Genomic DNA, 20,422 nt, shown 5'->3' with positions numbered 1-20,422 from the left:
GCCTAGGATCCAATGCTAACAATTTGCTATGCACTGCAGTGTTACAGCTTTCTAAATGGTAAGTAACTGTTTAAAAATTCCGAAGCCTTCTTAAAATGTTTCACTTAAACATTTCTGCAATAAAATCTTATTGAACTGTTGCTTTCATTAATTTTCTACAGACTAGAGACCAAGGAATTCAAGTTCGATTTTTTTTTTCTTTTAACTTCGCCTACTACTAGCAAATAAACTGTGCCTCTTTTTTAAATAAACCCCTGGCCTTGAGTTTTGGCCCCTTAATAGTAGTCTACATGGTTGACTACCCTTGGTGTTAAATTTTCTTAAATTGTATTTCTGTCAGTGTATCATTTTTTTTAAGCAATGGACCCTATAATAGCAAGCACTGGTCTGTCAGGAGTGCATTTTACCAGCACGACACAAGTATTTTTCACTACAGGAGACAAACAATGATATGTATTACATGCGGTAAACACTGCCTTTGGTACATAAGGTTCTTTTAGCATTTATCTGTCTAAAGTCTCACTGTGTCCTGAACGGGGGGTTGCCGGGGAGGGAGAGAAACTCTGCCTTATGTTAATGTTGCCATTGGCTATAGCACAGTATTAGAAAGAGTCCACATGCACTGGATGTTTCTCATCAAAGCAAACCTAGATTTAATATTAAATGAACAGAGTCAGGTATATTAGCCCATGCTCAGTCCTTTTCTTCCAAACAATTACTACATCTCTCTTTTACAACTCTTTTCCCAGGTATTGGTACTCCCCTCCTTTTATTCACACGTATCACTACCAAACAACTTTCAATCAAGCTTAACAAATTAATATTAAAAAATAAGACTGCTCTCCAAATTGGGGGTACATAAATCCCAGGGATGTTTAAACAAGGAATAGCCTTTCTATTTATTTGATATCTTAGCCTTTACACATTGCTTTCCTAATTAAAAAATGTACAATGGAGTATTTATGATTTATAAATATATATTTAAATTGAGGGTGCCCACTTAGATTTCCTTAGGAATAAAGGTATATAATCAAAACGTTTAGAGAACACTGTGAAAAAGAATACCAGTTAAGATACTGGCATTCAATTGTCCTTGCCACCAGAGGAAACATAAAAATCAAGACTACAAAGAAAACCTAAAGCAAGCTAACGTTTTATATATAATTCTACCCTATGGGATATTAAATATAATGCTTTACAAGGCCATAGAACTTTCACATGCTAAAGTGTGGAGAGCATGGGCATATAAGATATTTTAGAAAACTACCACCTCAGTTACAAAGAAAATCTCATGTTCAATAATTCCCCAAAGATTCAAATTCAACTTACTTTATGTAAAATACACTATAATCGTAATTCAACAACCCGTTCCAGATTCCAGACCCTTTTTTTTTTTTGGCTGCGCTGGGTCTTTGTTGCCATGCGTGGGCTTTCTCTAGTTGCAGCGAGTGGGGGTTACTCTTCATTGTGGTGCGCGGGCTTCTCATTGTCGTGGCTTCTCTTGTTGGGAAGCACGGCCCCTAGGTGCACAGGCTTCAGTAGTTGTGGCGCGTGGGCTCAGTAAATGTGGCTCGTGGGCTCTAGAGCACAGGCTCAGTAGTTGTGGCGCATGGGCTTAGCTGCTCTGCGGCATGTGGGATCTTCCCAGACCAGAGCTCGAACCCGTGTCCCCTGCAATGGCAGGCGGATTCTTAACCACTGCACCACCAGGGAAGTCCCTCCACTCTTAAATAATTTTTTTCCTTCATGGTTTTGTGTGCATGTGGTATTTAAGCATTTCTTCATCTATCTTCTTTGTAGATGAAAAGTTGGTAAAAGATCTTATTATGCTAGTAGCATTTCATACTCTTGATTATTAATCATTCTTAAACCTCATCTTTATCTGTTTCTTTAATCTTCTTCTCATGTTTAATTTTCCAACTATCTTATCTTCATAACTCAGTGCAATTCTTCCTTCGTAACAACAGAAACCCACATTGGAGTGTTGGCCAGTGTATTCGATTCTTTCTCTATGGTGTTTCACTGACACTTCCTGACATTTCTATGAATGGGTTTGTTATTCCTATTTACAGATAAGTAAACTGAGGCTTGGAGAGGTTGAGTAACTTGCTAGGAACATACAGCTGGGAAGTAGCAGAAAAAGGGTAGACCTCACATCTGTACTCCTTACCATTATGCCTCTAAAACCTAGGGATTAGGTCTAACCACATCTGGTTTGGGATATGGTTAGGGAATTAGCAAGAACTGATGTGACATTTTTGTTTCTATAAAGTACTGTCACAGAAGGTAAAAACAGCAGATGAATACATTATAACAGTCATATATGACTAATGTTCCATTAATGATAGTTGGGGGGCCAGGGCGTGCAACACACAACGTGGCAGATAATGAGAAATACACAGTGAAATGATTTAAAATACACTGTATGCGTTAAGATGAAATTTAGGATGAGCTTGTGACTTCGGAATCACAGTGAAAAACTAAGTTGTGGTGAAAATGCAAGGTTCTGATCACTACTCAGCAGATAAATCCTCAAGGGAAAATCAAAAATATTTTTAAAAATTTTAATCTCCTCAAAATATATCTTTTTTTCTCAGATCACTGCAGCAATCCACAGTTAACTGAGAAGACAAAGCATTTAACATGTTTAGTCAAACAAGCATGTGATCTTTATTCTGAAGATAATAGTTAGTTTAATAAATACCACTGACAAGATTATTTCAACACCTAGCAGACTATCAGCTCAAGATCAAATGACCTTTCCTTAAAATCAAGCTCAAATTGATCCATTTTAGAAGGTAAGAATCACAAAGTGATTAGGAACATAGGTTTGAACTTAAAAGAGGACAAGATGGCAGTTCGAACACATGCCCATCTACCAAAAAGAATAGGAGGGCTGCTAGAAACTGTAATAGGAAAAAAAAAAAACAACACTCAGGATGTGCAGGGTGACAGTAGGAATTAAGACTTGTAAAGTCATTTGGCCACCACCTCGTAGCTTTCTGGAAATCATGTTCAAGATTTTTTTATGCATGAAGGATAGATGGCCACCGCTTTGAAAGCTCACCCGTTCATGCTGTGCCTCTCTGTAAGATGTAATGTAAAGCTTCTTAACCAATACCCATGATGCATCATTTTATAATTTTATAAATTTAAATACAGGCTCAAGTACTTTGATTTGTACTTAAGGTTTAAATATAACTTTTAATTTCAAAAGTAAAGACAGCTTGTATATCCAGATCCCACTCTCACAAATAAGAATGCATATTAATCTTTTAGTTTTTAAGATGAATGCTTAGCTGTTCTTGATGTGAAATTAAAATTAGTGAGCTAGGGTTAGGTGAGGGGTGCAAAGCATAAGTATAAATAGAACACTCTGTAACATCTGTCTTATCAACAATGTGATTCAATTGTTTGAAATAACAATATGTCTTTGATGTATTTTCTCTTAATGCTGGGTTTGGAAACACTGATGATAATTAGAGCGAATATGCTATTTTAAATGTTTTGTACGAGAAAATAATTTCATTAAATAAGACTTGGCTTGATTTTAAAAATAATGAAAAAAAAATCACCTTTCAGACCTAGAATAACTGATGTTTCTACTTTAAGAGTAGAAATTGGCAGCCTTTGAAAAATCCTTATCTTTGCAATTTTTATTACCTAAGTATTCAAAAATATCAGTTACATTGTGATCAGGGCAGAGTTTAATGACATCTTTGGCCAAGGTATTACCTTCATACGTGCTGTGTTGGCAGCCCTAGCTCATCAATATGAACATTCCTTTGTATTTCATATTTAAACATAATGATGTATAAATACTCCATTATATAGTACATGTATGTAGATGTGTCAATTTAAACTCAAACATACAACTATACCATCTCTCGTGAATTAGCAACAGTCAAGTGACCTAATCCTGATGTCTATTTTGAGAAGCATATTTCACAACTATTATGTAATCACACAGGGTCATCACTCAGGCCAAATAAAAAGACATCCAAAAAAAAAAATACCAGTAAATAATACATGAAAATAATCCCATTCAATTTAGCTGATGAGTTCTGTTATCTCAAATGGAATTCAGTCTCTAACAGCCTGAGCAAGCTTCACAGTGGTTCTCGGACAGAAGTATTACCACTTCCTTCCCTGACATTTAGAAAAGTATAGGGTGTGTTCTTGGTTGTAACAGTGATACCAGGGATACCACAGGACCACATAGTGGCTGCCTGTAAGCCTTGCCTCTTGCTCTCTCACTCATTCCAACCACACTAGCATCCTTGATGTTCCTCAAAGTTATCAGAAAAGCTTCCATTGCAAGATCTTCATACTGACTGTTCCCGGTTCCCACAATGTCTTTCCTATACATCCCCATGGCTATTTCTTTCACTTTCTTTAGGTCTTTACTCAAGTCACCCTCTCAACAGGGCTGTCCCTGCCTGCACTGTTTAATTTTTCAAAGCCTTATCTCCCCACCACACATACAAAGGCACACTCACCCATAAATACAAATTCTGCAAACCTCTTACACTGCTCCATTTTTCCTGTAGTATTTATCATCTCCTAATGTACTCAATACTTAGTTTGTTGATTATCTGCTTCCCCAACTAGAATATAACCTCTTTAAGGGAAGGAGTTATTTCTGTGTTTTACTCAGTGCTGTATCCTAGGGCTTTGTACAGGACCTAGAGTATATAGAATAATATTTTTTGAGTGGAAAAATGGGGAACAAGGATGTTAAGTGTTCTGACAGGGATGTCAATTATACCTCTGTTGCTAACTTACCAATATCTGCAGTAAGAGGTGAACGATGCAAACAGCATGAAGGTTACAGAGCTAATTCTATCTTACTCTGCATCTAAAAGTAAACTATGAAGCCTAAAACTCATCTTTTATAATAGGACTACTGGCTTACAAAAGGATTTTTACAGAGCATAAATTTTACTTATTATTTATAACCCCTCTTCTTATAATTGTTTTCTAATCATTCTTGATTAAACCTCTTCTCATTCACCGTACTGGTTCCATGTGATATAACCACATTAAAACTCTTTACATATTTTCCTTAGTTATTCAACTATGGTGAGTACATCAGTCATAAAAAATTTGAGAAATAACTTGCCCATAAGTTCTTCCCAAATTTCCTAGACTACTTTATTCTTTATATAGTAAAATATTAATACCTTTGTATTTCTACAAAATCAATTAGAAATATAAGATTCTACATTCATTATTTATAGAAATGAAATATCGGCACTCAAATATTTGTTAAGTGACTAAATGGTTTCATTTTTAAACTGTTAAAGAGATGGCAAAGCATGTAATCATAAATATAAACCCCAGACTTATCTACTCAGCAAGAACACATTGTGGAAAGAAGGGATTCTTGTAGCTCAGAAACTTTTTCATTTTTTTTCCTAATCAATGGCCACAGAAAATACTACTTGCTAAGTTTTAAGAATATTCAATAACTTATTGTATTATTTCTTTCTGTCTCCTAAAGCACAGACATCCCTCAGTGGATATTCACTTGTAATACTTACAGGCTTTAAAATTATGTTCATAGTATAGTAAAGCTGAACTTCTCACCTGCAAAACTAAATAAACCTGCCCATTGAAACCAGTACTCACTTTTAGTGTTAGAAGTTATGATTGTTTTTTCATTCACCTATCTACCCCCAGCCCCTTCCACTCAAGCAAAGGCACAGGTATTAATCACTTATCTTATTCAGTCTAATATGCAGCTGTTGGTCAGAATTTGTTTTTATTGAGTGGTTGATAAACACAAAATAAGCATCACACTCAATGCCATAAAGTATTTTAAAGTGTTAACAGTCTTGATTCTATTTTTTTTGATGAAATGTGAGCAATCTCTCAAAGGACATTACTTAAGAGATTTTAAAACCTTTTAAAAATAAAAAAAGAGAATAGTTTAAAAAATGGTATGCACCTCTGTTAGAATTGCTATAATAAAAACATGACATTGTTTTAAAAGTTTTCAGAAATCAGAATAAACTAATGATGTCTAAAACTTCCTTTTTCTCCTTGAAGTTGCATGTTGGGATCCCACAGCATAAATGAGATGGGGATTTATTTTTTCTTGGTGGTATTTAGATTATTATTATATGTAATCATCAGCACGTTTTATGACATTCCTTGCCCCATTACTAATCCATGTCATATTTGATATTTATGTTTACTAAAACTGATTTCTGTTTTTATTAATAGGATGGGTTTGCTGTAGGCAATGCTTTACTGAATTTGTAATAACAATTTTACTTAAATATGGCTTTGGTGTACTCCTCTGCACATAATCTTTGAATTCTTAAGAGTCTTTTATTTTCCCAGTAGCCCAGTTGGAGAGTTTTTAATATTACGTTGAATCATAACAACACACGCTGGTTAGAGTCTAACTTAATACATGCAGCTTAATGTTAATTTTCCAGCTTCAAATCAGAGATCTAACTATTACGAGATGATTATTTATCTCAAGTGTGATTTTGTTTTAAACCAGTAAAGTCCACAGCTAGACAATTTTGCATCATAAAAAACCAACAGTATGGAGTAAAAGAATTCAGCAAAAGATTTGGAATCTTTACATAACTAAAAAAATTTTGTTGAGAAGAAAAAGGTCTATCAAGGAGTTTTGATAGTCTAGAGCAGAAAGCAAAAAGGGCACAGGTGAATGCCCAAGTGACTGATGTGGGATTTATAGTAACTCTGTTTGTAATATAGTAAATATGTTTGATGAATATAATAAAAGGGTATGTTTAGGTCCTAATTCCTTTAGGGAAAAGTTATCCATTCATATGGATAATAAGGGGCAAAAAACCTCAATAAGCAAAAGAAATTGCTTTAAGATAAGAAACAAAACTAAATGTCACATTTCTGGCTTCACAATGTAACTTCCACTCCAAAGTAAATTTCTTATAAATACCTTGAAAAGGGGAACATACAGTTAATCATCAAAACAAGTATGCAATGATGGTAGAAACAGAAATGGAACAGACAGTATCAGAGCTAAGAGAAACAGAATTGGGTGATAAAAATCACAAGAGAATAAATTTAGGCATTCTACAGTATTATAAAAAATTGTTTTTTCTCTTAGAATGGCGAACACTCTATAAGAATAAGTCAGTGCTATAGTTTACAATACTAAGGAATTAGCTAGCATCAAGCATCTGAATTTTACAAGTTTCAAAGTGTGCCAAACTATGGTGATCTGGTGAAGGTAAATTATGACAAAAGTCAATGCTCATTCTAAGGTTGTATAGATTCTAATATCTGTATGTGCCGCATGCATACATACACCTACATCTCTTTAGATGCTTACAAAGGGGAATGCCATGAATCAGTAGGAGTCATCGCTTATGTAAACCAATTAAAAAATTAAAAAGAAACGTGGCTAATGTAAATGCTGTTTTAAAAAGCTATCTGGTCGATTGATAGAATATTGCTATTTTTATTTTTACTTTCCTTGTTTTCAAGATCTTGTCATATATTTACAATTCATATATTTTAACAATTATTGATGAAAGTGAGAAATGTTAGCTAGTGTCTGTTTGGAAGATGGGATGAGGTTACAGTGTATAATTTTGAAGGATAGAAGACATTCTCATGGGAACTGGGAAATGTTTTCAAACCAAATACCAAAATAATATTTCAATGACTCACAGTGTAATGAGAAAAAATACTGTGGTCGTTTAGGCTGGTGCAATTCTTCTTTAAGCCTATATAATTTTTATGTAAGGCAGAAAACTGAACTACATAACACATTTCTACAATGCATATATGCATCAAAACCATTTACAAAATTACTACTTTCAGCATATTTTTAAAATGAGATTCCTTAATAAATTATGTTTATGCAGTCAAAACAACATTAAAATTTATTATTAGTCACTTAATGGAAGTTAATGGTGAGTTTATAAATGAAGTGCTGGCTTACTTTGATATACTCTAAGAGCAACCAAAAATAGAGATTCTTTCCCAGAGTTCTATGTATTTGTAAAGTGCAAAATAAGCAGCTTTGGCAATTCTCAAATGTAGTTCTTCCGGATGCATTTAATCCTAAATATACTTGTAGGAACAGAATGTTTTTCTGCTAAGTCAGGTATGTCTAACTTATCCATCTTATGCGTAAAAACTATCCTGACTGAAGTATTCCGTGCTTTATGGAAAGATAAAAAACAGTAAAGAGATAGAAACAAGTGTGAAGTATTCTCTGTATTTCTAATATTCTTGGTGGGGGTTATTTCCAGTGACAATATCTCAAGTCTGTAAAACAAACCAAAACAAAAAGGCACAAAACTAAAATAATTAGTTAAATACTCACTCACTGAAAGTGGGTGTATTACAGAATTAAGGACAGATATTGTAGATAAATTTACAAATAAGAAATTCTCTATGTATTGATAGATAGGATATTTTTAACAGAGATTGTTGCAGAGGTTGTTGCTCAGGAAGTCTAGGGTGGATTGACCCTTTTTTCCTAAAGCAAGGGGCACTCTCCCAAAGTACTGTACAAAACAACATTATCACTCCTGATTTGTACCAGTCCACGAACGATATATAGTCTAAAATGTTTGAAATAGAATGCAATAATGCTTTCCTATGATAAACAGAAAAATGGACTTAAAATTACAATATTTTATAAAGCTATAAATAAGGTAAGATAATTTACAGGGAATATAGCAGTATTTTTCAGAGACCCTAGAGTCTAATACACTCAGATGCCAAAATATTTCATAATACTAAGAGGAGCTTAGACATTTAAATATGATAAAAGTTATGACTATTATAAAGTGTTAAGAAAGCTCAAATGAAGCTCTTAGGAAAAAGAAAATTTATTTGGGAGGAGTTTCATTCCATATAAAAGATTAATTTTTTGGAATTTAAAACAATAAAAGGTTATATTTCAAATAATAATGTACTGCTTTCCAGGGGAGATATTTTCAACCGCCTAATGTTAAAAAGATGACAGAGCAGGAAAAACAGAATGAACACGTCAGTCAGCATTAAGAAAGAATCTGTGCAATTAACTGTCAGATAAAATAACATTAATAATGTATTTATATTTACTTTTAAGGCCATAATTATGTACTAATATAAAGTTAACCTTATATAAAAATTTATAAGTACCAATTTTGATCAGTGTGAAATAAAGTTATAGCCAGGTTAATGCTCTATGTAGCATTTAATTTTCTATTGTAAAATCATATTATTATACTAAAGCACATAAAATTTGCAATCAGCATAGAAGCTTCAAATCCTTTTTGTTAATTGGCAACTGTGGTAGAGCATGAAGCATCGTTCTTTCCCAGTACTTTCATTTTAAACAAATCATCCTCACGTATAAAAATAGCAAATTGCATTAAATTTTATATAAGACTTTTCTGTTTCTCATATAGAAGAGCTGTATGCAGCTTCCATGGCAAGTATCACAGCAAACAGCTTTGAGTACATTCTCTGGTAAAACACCATTCATAGAGATACAAGATACAGCCTTCATCGACTTACTGCTTAAAATATACTACAAGTAAGAAAATGCAGGCTTAAATTAAAAAACTGACAAAAATGGTCCAACAGCTTAACTGGTAAGTTCTGATATTCTACACTCTCCAAATTGAGAAGTAAAGTATTTTGCTGTATCTCCTAGTTCTGACTTTGTAACACTTGACATAAAATCTTAATTCTAAAACTGATGATACATTAATAGCTACTTTATTCATATTTTCCAAACTCAAATCAGAATGCTAGTTTAGCAGTAGCTACATAGTCCTGTAAACATCATTACTAAACCTTGACTAGTTTTACACAGTAATTGCTAATCTACTTTATGCATTCTCTGGTTCAAGGCACAAAGATGCTTCCATATCTACTTTGTCATAAACAACTTTTAAAAATAAAAAAAAATAAATGTGTTGGATACATTTTTAACAGATTCATTTCTAGGTCTTGGCATATAAATATTAGTGGGCAGACCAACTTCATAGTTTAAGTCAGAAAGCGTGTTTAATAGAGGAAGTTTTAAAAAAATCAATCTTTCTGTTCCTTTTTCTAATGAATTTCTGAGGATGTAAAGCAATCTTAAAAACTGGCAAATTCCCTCTCATCAGACAGGTGTATCTTATATTCTCCAGAAAAGTGAAAGATATTATATCAGCCCTGTTATGGAAAGGGAACTGTTAAGATTTGAAACTCAGTAACGAACTGTAAAAATCTTTTCTTTTTTGTAAATATAGCTAATTGTGCCTCGAAGGAGAAAAAAATATCTGAGCAAAATCAAATTTACTGCAGTAATAGCTTCTAATACCCTAAAGAAAATATCTTATGATTTAAATTCTTGTACTCATCATTCAAAGAACTTGTAAAAACATGTCACCACTATCACTACTCAGAATAAGGCAAAATAAAATGTTAGAGCTTCAAGATTCACTGTTCAGCAATAAAAGTGTGTTTTGTGTTTGCTTTTGGAAGGAGAAGTTAACTAGGAAGTTAAATACAGTTGGCAAAAAATATTTCACTCTTCTCTAGATATGAAAAATTATCTGGCCCAGGATAATATCTATAACCCATAATTTACTGGTACAGGTAAGCAATTTTTTCTTTACCATTTTCCATATTCTTACTTAGATGCCTAGTAATTTAGACAGAGAAACACAAACCTGTAAATTATTTATGGCTCGTTTGTGCCTCAAAGATATTACATAATATCCGAAGACCTGAAAACCAAACTAAGCTACTTTTTAATAGGATTTAAATGGTTAAGCATTGGCTGTGCAAAACACAAGAAGGAAATGTACTGAACTAACAGGGAAATGAGAAAAATTATTTTCAAAGCTCGGGAAAATAGCCACAAAATATTACTTGTTCACTGATCATACTGCAGATTTTGTGTAATTAATAAACAATTAGATAGTAACAGTTTGAGGTGCACCTCCCTTTTTCCCTTAGTTAATTTTTGTCCATGACCCCAAATCATGCTTCTCATAAAGCAGGCATCCAATAAGCATTTTTGAATGCCTGTTTATACCCATTCAAAGAAATTAATTGGTAAATAAAGTTTGCCTGAACGTATTTGCCTATTCGACACACAGAATCAGACTATTTTAATTTGCCAATCAGACATATGCTTTTAAACATAGACAATTTCACTGAGATACACACTTTCCACATAAAACTAAATACCACATCTGTGGCATAATCTATAACACATAACATGGTGTTTTACACACATACCATTTCCCCGTTTCACTTCTGCAATTTTTAAGTGTTGATGAATTACTCCTTGCCAAGGAAGTCACGTTATATACAACAAAACCTTCAGTTTAAATAAGGGATAAGCTTGCTGTTAACAGCTTAGTTTGAAATGTTAACAACCCTTAGGCTGTTAACATAACAACTGGCCATTAATGTGGTAATGACCAATTTAAGAGGAAATTGTACTCTGAGAAATGAATATATTGGCAATCAGGACCAGGGTTTAAATTTGAAAGAGTATGATTTTTTAAAAATAAGGTAACAAGATTAAAAGTTTGAGCCTGTCAGAAATCAAGTAAAAGTTGCCTCACAAAAAGCAACATATAGACTCTTTTAGAGACAAAGATTTCTGAAATGAAAACTATTTTGATAAATTCCCTTCAACAATACACTTAAGACTATCAAACACCAGTTGAACAACTTTTTTTTATTACCATAAGGAAGATTAAAACAACACAAGGTTACTTTCTCTGCTCTCTACTATGTAGACAACTGCAAAACAGTTTCACTCACGACACATGTATTTCATTGGCAAATTTACATTTCTGATTTAAAAATATCCAGAGATTTCAAGAGACTCTCTTTAAATTTGACTTAATTTTTGTCTTTATTGCTTATTAGAACACTTTAATCTTGCCCAGACTATATAAACTCCTTGTTTGGTTACATGAATCCACTGGAGATACTGCAAATGTAAACAAAAGTCAAAGACAGAGTCCAAAAGCCCACGGCTATTGGTTAGGAAGATAAAGCAAAAGTAGGAAGCAAAGTCACTAAAAGCAAATACAAAGACTCTATGTAGAAATCAGGCTCTAATTCACAATGAGCAGAGGAGAAATTTTTATTTGCAAGAGGAAAGTTCCAAGACCGTAGAGCCTGAAAGAATTCACGGAATAGCTTAATTCTGATTAGTTGTGTTCGTTAGGGAACTCCTTGCCTATAGTCACATTCCATTCCCATTGCTGGCATCTTACATGTATTTTGTGCCCCTGGAACACAGAGAAGTAGTAGCAAGTGGTTATAATTAGTCAGGGGGCTGTCAGATGAAGCGGTCCTAAGAGGGGAGAGAGTAGAATCTGATAAACAGTACTGGACTCACCCTCTTGTAATGACCATTCATCAAACAATATGTTCTTATATATAAACATTGAATTGGACTGAAAATAACTGAATTATATACGAAGCAGCACCAGATTCCCTAGAAAACACCTCCTGAAATGACCAAGGAGTTACTGCTGATTGATAAATTTTGTGTCATAAGGGAAAAAAATTCAAAATGAATCACTTAATGTCAGATTAGAAAAATGATTAATTGTATCAAATATGAAAACCCAAATGATGCCATATATCATTTCTCTAATTTGATAGATCCTACTTTGTTAATATCAGTAATTTGCAGCTGAATGAAGTCACAAAATTCCCTGAAAAGCAAAATAATTTTTCTTAAATACCAGTCCATGTGTTGAGTACTAAACGCTAGGATACAAGTTTAGTCTGCTTCATGGCTTCAGAAGCAAGAACATCTGCGTTGTCCTGAAACCGTTCAGATGTTTACAGTTTGGAGAGTGGCTATCATTTCCCCATAATGATGGAGGTCTTTACTTTGTTATTTTCTGTAAAGCTACTGGCAAGACTTAGGCTGTTCGACTTTCAGTGCTATCTTTGGGAAGATCACCTGGAATGCCATGGTGGGTGGAGGGAGGTGTATTCACACTTGGGGAAAGTTTTCAACACTGTACGATAAACACCTTACTAATAAATGCCAGTTAAGAGTTTCAAATTGACTTTCTCTGACAAATCGGAAACAGAAATATCGCTGAATTACTTTGTGCTATACTCAGCCTGACCTTGTCACTTTTGTGCGAATAAAACATCTTGCATGCTGATTTCTACCAAATACATCCTTGATGTGAACTGGCAGTTTCCATACAGGCAGTGGACTAACCTATCCCCAGGTAGGAGCATCAGGTAAGGCAAATAAATGGGAACACTTTGAGATACTGGGTTTTCCTGGCCATTGCTGAAGCGATCGTTTGTGGAACAGGCACCTGGCAGCATTTTGAAGGCTGCTAGGTGGACACCTTTCAGGAATAGAGGCTAGTAGGAAGGAAATGAAACCCACAAAGACACTTACAAAGGTATTTTAAAAGGAATCCAGTCATCACTGGTGTGCAAGGCTAATTCCTACCTCAGATAGTCTCTGCGACAAAGGATAAGGTTAGCTTTAGTGTACAGGGTGGAGCCCACCTCTCCCAAACGACAGTCACAGCAGGCACACTTCAGGCAGTCCTCATGCCAGTATTTGTCCAGTGCCTTTAGAAGATACCGGTCCTTGATCTTTCGGTTGCAGCCAGCACAACCTTTCGGCTTGTTGTCTGGCTGGACTGAGAGCATTTGTATACCTAAAGGGAGACAAGAAAAACAAGAGAGCTGGGACTCCAAGAAGGAAGCAGAAGATGTCCAAAGACCTCCACCAAGTTAAATATTTCAGATTGCCTTTTTCAAGGGGTGTTAGACGTTCTTTTTGAGGGCCATACAGATATCGAACTAAATTTTGGAAACAAAAGAGTCTCAAACTTTGCTAAGCCCTTGTTAAACCATTTACGAAGTGACACCTATAAAGTGATAAAACAAAGAATTCATGTTGCACCTGGTAAGTTGATATTATATACACGAAGAAGTTAAGTAATAGTAAATAATTTTATAGTGTCCCCATTTTCTACATAAAGAAGTTCCTTTCGGGAGAAACTATGAGTAAAGGGCTAACAATCTCAAAGAAAGCTGTTGAACAAAGTAGTCTGTGCACAGGCTGTAGAAGTCAAAAATGAGTTTTCCTTTATTGGTTAAAAATTTCACTTAACACGGGCTTGATGGCAGAAGGAAAGTGCACCCTTATGGGATGCACTAACCTCACTTAACAGTAGAGATGTTTATACTTAAGCAGAGCACAGTCTCCCGAAAAGCCCACCAATGCTATAATACTTGTTTGCCTCCAAAGACTTCCCCCCTGTGCCCTTGATATTTCAAAGTATTCATTGTGTTAAAATTTTTTTAAATGTACTTATACTCACAGGCATCAGTCAGTGCTTCTACTAATGGCAGATTACCTAACTCTATACTACATGCTTTTATATAAAATTAAACTATAGGATTATGTAATTTATTATCATAAACATGCACTTATTTATTTTATAAAGGAAAGAAAAGACAATAGAAGACAAAGTCTAAATATATATAGGGTTACCCAAACATCCATATGCAAATATATATTATATACCTATATTACATACATACTAGACTAGACATAGGGACATTTATATATTTTAGAGACATATCTCCATCATAAATAAGGAGTCTAGCTGAGTTCTATGGGTGTTACAACCTGACTGAAATTTTTTCAATGAAAGGGTATTTGCCTTTGAGTTTCTTCTCTCCTAAATGTCAAATACCCAGCTTTTTAAAAAGCTGGACCAACTATTCACAGCTTCATATTTACCAAAGAACTCATTTCAAGCAGTATAAAGTACTGTAGACTTCGATTCCAAATTCCTTCGTTTTACAAATTATGATACAGAGGCCTAAGAGAGGTTAAGGGACTCGCTCAAAGCTGAATGACAGTTAAGCACTAGACTTGGTGGCCTTCTTACAGTCCAGAGATCCTGCTGCTAAATTAGGCCTCCTCTCTAAGGCATAAAGTTTTAAACTTGAACATAGAATGACACAAGACACCAAATGCCTGCACTTGAAACAGTCTCAAGTAAGAAATGCCAAGCTCTAATCTAGAGCATTTTCGGTGTGTTTCCTGCTCCAAAATAGCTAAACCTTCTTCAGTTTCCTCTGATGCCTGATGATGAAGCCTGCACCTTCATTATCTTTACAATCTTTCTCTTTTTTAATCACACTGTTAAGAGACATCAAGGCACCGTACCCTCACAGCAGAATAACTTTTCTAGCTACAAATGATACATGAATTTCACATAATAGTGTTACGATATTGAACTTCCATTAGAAAATAACTTCTCTGATAGAGTGATGGAGCAGGGACTGGCAGTGAGGCGTCAAGGTAGCTACTCTTTCTGCATGGGATGCAGAGTCGTGGTCCTCGGAGCTGCAGACTAGCAGCTGGATTTGTACAGAACAGCAGGTGGTATTCCTATAGCCGGCTCTCTGTTCCTTTTCTTTGAAGGAGCTCAGGGTCTAGTGTAGATTAATCATAACCCTTGATAGCTCTGCTAAATCTCATTCTCTAGAACTTCTAACAAATGAAGTGTCTTTGATCAGAACTAGTTACCATCTTCTCGCAAGGTTCCACGAGGAACGAATCCCATTAATTACAGTACAGAACATACCCAGGTGCCTCTTAACTATCTACCTGGGGGAGGGAGAGACTGTGATTTACTAAATGACATTCCGGATTTCATGACTGAAAACATCTTGAGATGTATTAACAGTGGCTAGTCTAGTTATCCAATTTATAAGGCTATTATTTTTTTATACCACCAAGCTGAAAATTTTCTGTCCAAATCCTTCTTAGCTGTAGCTAAGCTCTGTTTCTCTGAGTTGTGTTACCATCATCAAGCGTGGAAGGTCAGCTATCTTTATTCACAATGCTTTGCAACCATGACAGGGGGTACCAACATTTGGGACAACTCTACCCTGCTTGTCTTCACAAAATGTTTTTTGTTGTGCTGACATTTTAATTTAGCACTCAGAGGCCAATTAATATTTGAAACTCTTACACTCTGTCTGGCCTTGGGCGTAGAAGGAGTTTGATATTTTCTGCTCCATCCTGGTACCTTCCTGCAGAAAACATCATCCCATTGCTCTTGAAAAGGAAACGTTTTCGATACTCTGCAAGTTAACAGTTGTAGAAAAAAGAACTATTTTGTAGTCACCACGTTGCCATGTACCTAAACGGGCATAAAGCAGTCGGCAGCCTCTCTTCAGCATCCGGCAGAACGCGTCTGGGTAGAGTTATGTGTTCGGAGCTGAGAAACATTTCACAAGTTGCTTATGGCACATCAGGACTCGTAACTAGTTTTAGATTGGCATGTAAATTGTTCCGAGGGAAATTCTTATTGCCTCTGAGACCCTGCCATTCTGAGTTATTTGACAGTTTAAGGGAAATCATAATTAAAAAAAGACATAAATAATAGCCCGTGCAGTGTGGTGTGCAGAAATAAGTAGAACCATTTCATTTAAACTCTGGTGAGCTTTTAATTGCCTGGATCGCATTGTGAGGCGGCCTAACGGTTGATTGCCTCCATTATGTTCCCTTGTTCTGTGCCATTCATCCGCGCAGTCTCAGCTTCAGTAGTTAACACAACAAAGTAACCACAACTCCACAACACACAGGGGCTTAAAAAAATAATAATCATGATAAAAGGTTTGCAGCACTTAGACCCAGTCTTTCATATTTTTGGACTAACTACACGTAGTGAATGGAAAACATTTTGTCCCCTTCGGAAGATTCACAGAGGACAATTTGGGAGAAGGAAAAGGAAGAGGGAATACATAAAGGGGGTTGGCAGAGATGAGGTGCCTCAGGAAGATGCGAAAATGGGAATGCAGGTTCTGCAGCTGGGAGCAGTGACACAGATTAAAAGAATTTGGCCAACACCGGCCATTCGATTGCCAAGAGGTACCAAACAAAAGATTTTCTCTCCTCCTGCCCATCTTCATCCTCTCCCCAGCCCCCAGCCCGGACTGGAGAACTGGATTGGGCCTAAAAGCTTGTTTCTCTCTGTTCACTGGCCCAGAGCATCCCTACAGGCTGCAGCCCCCTAAGGGACAACAATGCAAATAGATGTCCCCAGATCTCAGGCGCTGGAGCTGCTTAACTCTGTTCTACCCCTTCAACTCCCAACCCCCCTCCCCATCCTTCCACCCCCCCTCCCCTTTCTGAGCAATGGAGCTGGGAACCAATTTGATTCCCTTTTTCTCCAATGCAGCTGCAAGGCTCAGAGATACTGACATTTTTCCACTCTTATCAGTTTAATTACAGTTACCATGGCAGCAAAGTGCTAGTGCTTGGCAAAGGCCAACAAGAGATTTGCAAGACTGAGTTCAATTTTGATGCAGCTCACATGCAAAATAAAAAAAAAAAAAATAAGAAACATACATACACTCTAACAAAGAATCCCTTGAGGAGTTTATGCTCCAGCCTTTTGTGGTTGTGTCTTTGCAGCCACACAGGGATGATTTGCAAAGAATGTAGCAGTTTTTGTTGCACCTAGCAAGATTAATTGGTTTAAGCAGCAGTCTTTCAAAGCAGTTACAACAATAATATTTCGGATCTTTTCGAAAGACACAAAAGCAGCGGAAGAGCAGGAAGGCTTTGGAGTAGCCGAGAGTGCCGAGCGCCGGCAAAGTGCATCTATGATAGATTGTAACCTTACCAAAACTTTTCTCCTTTTTCTGCATGAGTTGATTTAGGCGTGCCTGAGTTGCAGCGGCTTCGCATTGAGCGCCCAGCCCAAAGGTAGAAGTGGAAGGGGGTCTCTCGGTTTTAGCTCAAGTGCGGACCTGGTGCGCAGCCTACACCTCGGAGGACGGACTATTGTGAAGCCACTTTGGGAGCGGGTCGGAGCGGCGGCGCGGGGGGTGGAGGAAAGGACGAGGGCGGCCAGACGAGACACGGCTCACACACGGAGCCCCTCGCCGTGTGGCAGTGTGCAAAATGATGGCGAATGACAAAGCCACATGCTTCCCTAACTCTGCCCGTAATCCTAAAATCCCAGCGGCCCCTTTTAGCGTCGTGGTAACAAATGGATTTGATTAAACTGTCACATGCAGCGTTAGCATAGCATATCATGTTCAATATGAAAAAGATCATAAATCTGACTTGTATTTCATAACAGCAATCTGGGTAGCCCCCATAAACATGTGCCGCAGCAGTTTGAATCTCAGCCTATTAGCACAGAGGCACCTTGCCCCACGGAACCTCTCTCTTCTCGCCACTTCTCCCAACCGCCCCCTCCCCCCGCAGACAGTCACTTTTCCATCTCGTAGGAACGGTATTTCGTTATTATGGCAGAGTGGGCAGAGGCAGAAGTGGCCACCAGAACCCAAAAATGGTCATTTCAACTCCTGGGGGAGGGGGGTGATGAATTCCAGCAAGTAAGGGGAGGAGGGTCGGGAACCACCTAAGACTGAATTCCCTTCCTACGGGCCGGGCCAGATCGAACATCTCCTCCCAAACTCTCTCAAGCCCCTGTCTCCCCGGGAGTCGGGGCTGTGGAAATACTGCAGTTCCTCGTGAACTTTGACTATTATCCGCTCGAGTCGTACTTGAGACGTTCCGCGCCGCAGCCGCTCTGCTCTCCCTCCTTCCATCAACATCCGCCCGCATCTATTTCACGTCTCATCATAAAAATAATGAAGCCTCACATGACTTAAACAAAACGGTCTCGGCAGAGCTGCAGCCCGAGTGAAAGTTGCAGTGCGGAGCTGGGCTGCAGCTCCAGTTTATGCCTCATTAGGAGAGGCTGAAGAAGAAAAAAAATCCCCACATCCGTACACGCACGCGCGCACCCGCAGACACACACACCACAAATAAGCCGCCGCGTGTACACCCAGTTGCTGCACTTACCTTCTCAATTAAGCGATACAGGGGGAGGCCGTTCAGAAAGCACAGTGGCTGCTTTGTAGCGCTTCTCCTTGGGAAAGGTCAAAAAGAAGCATTGCTTTGAAAAAAAAAAAAAAAAGAGGGGGAGGGAATCTATTTTTTTTTTTTTTAAGTTTAAAATAATGAGGTCCTCAAGGATCCGCCAAGTAATGGTGTTGACCGCATCTGAGCCACAGGTGTCCTCCTTTTAGGCAACTGCAGTCCGAGGCTGTCTCTCTCCGTCCTGGCTCAAGACAACTTACCCCAGGAGCACGCCAGGAGCCGAGCTGAAGGAAGCCCCGGCTCTCAGCTGCAAAATGCAATCCCTTCCCAGCCAGACAGAATACAGCCAAAGAAAAGGTCACTCCGTTATTACTGAGCCGGCGGAGCCCAGGCAGCGCTTGTCAAGACCACAGAGAAGCAGCTCCCTTCCGATTTAAGACTATTTACCTCTCGCCCCCCACCCCTCCCCTCTTCTCTCCTTTCCTTCTCTCCCTCCCTCCCTCCCTCCCTCCCTCGTTCGCTCGCTCGCTCTCGTGTGCCTGTTCTGCAGCTCAGTCAAGTACAGCCGCCCTCGGAAAGTGCAAAGCAGCCGCAAGACAGATAGGGCTTTGTTGCTAATTTCCCAGGGTGAAAATGTACAAGCCTGCGAGTGCAGTCAGCACAACCCCACGCATATGCTACTCGCAAACGCTGGGGACGACCCCCAATCCCCCCTCCGCACAAAAAGTGACCTCGGCGGGAGTCGACTCCGGGAAGGACCCTGCCTACCTCCTGGACCCGTCCAAAAGAAGTCCTGCGAAAGAGCTCCAGAGGAAAACGGTAGGGTTCCTAAAATAACAGGGGCATTTTGGAATAGGTGGCCACGTTGAAAGCAAACTGTCTTCCAGTGCCAGTTCTGAAGCTGCCAATTATGGAAATTAAAATAAAAGCAAGGGAGTCAAACTGCTACCAGAATACACTGGAAAAGCACACAACCCTCCCCTTTAAGAAATGTCTGGGGGCGGCTGCAGTCGCCCGGTTCTCTGACTTCTCTTAGTGAACTCTCCGAAGTCGCTGCTCCGCAGGGCAGGTCTGCTACACAAGCTGGGTCCGGAGATGCCACACTCCCCTTCCTCCTCTGGCCCAAGAACCAAACTGTGAACTTGTGCCCCATTAACTGATACTGAACATCTCTCCCATCCCTGCTGAACACTTCCTGCAATTACTTGAATTCCTCGCAATTTAAAATTCACAGACTAGAATGGAAAACAACCCAAGAGCACCTAGCAACATGTTTTTAAGCCTAACTTGGTCAAAGAGTGGTTGAGTGTCTCCACCATTACTGCTCAGTCTTCATAGGCTTGTTTTAGAGGCCTTGACAGATTTCTTTCTCCTTTTTATCCTTCAGAAAGGTCCCCTTATCCCCCAAGCTCCTCTTCTCTTAACTTTACTTTGCATCTGTAAAGGCCACTGGCAGCTTTAACATATCTTATTATTTTTCTAAGTTTTCAAACTTCAAAGTCATCCTCTTTTTGGCAACTATCATAGCATCGCCACCAGATTTTTAAAAGC

General features: G+C 37.7%; 1 protein-coding gene across 7 annotated transcripts in view; it reads right to left on the bottom strand.

The window, feature by feature from the left end:
• LMO3 (LIM domain only 3) overlaps positions 1-20,422 on the bottom strand; it is a 59,417-nt gene that overhangs the window by 38,488 nt on the left and 507 nt on the right. For 2 of the 7 annotated variants that reach the window (XM_060306068.2, XM_060306067.1), the window contains exons 2-3: positions 19,640-19,772; positions 13,451-13,664 (exon numbers count right to left, since the gene is read on the bottom strand). In XM_060306068.2, coding sequence (XP_060162051.1) covers positions 13,451-13,664; positions 19,640-19,772 — 347 coding nt within the window. Of the gene's footprint in view, positions 1-13,450; positions 13,665-17,387; positions 17,495-17,660; positions 18,522-18,853; positions 18,948-19,639; positions 19,921-20,422 lie in introns of those variants that run through there. The other 5 variants (XM_060306071.2, XM_030841378.2, XM_060306070.1 and 2 more) reach the window with 5 other exon arrangements.

Source organism: Globicephala melas, chromosome 10 (genome assembly GCF_963455315.2).
Source record: "Globicephala melas chromosome 10, mGloMel1.2, whole genome shotgun sequence".
Classification (NCBI taxonomy): Eukaryota; Metazoa; Chordata; class Mammalia; order Artiodactyla; family Delphinidae; genus Globicephala; species Globicephala melas.
Note: the sequence above shows the minus strand (reverse complement) of the source record. Positions and strands in the feature narration are given on the sequence as shown.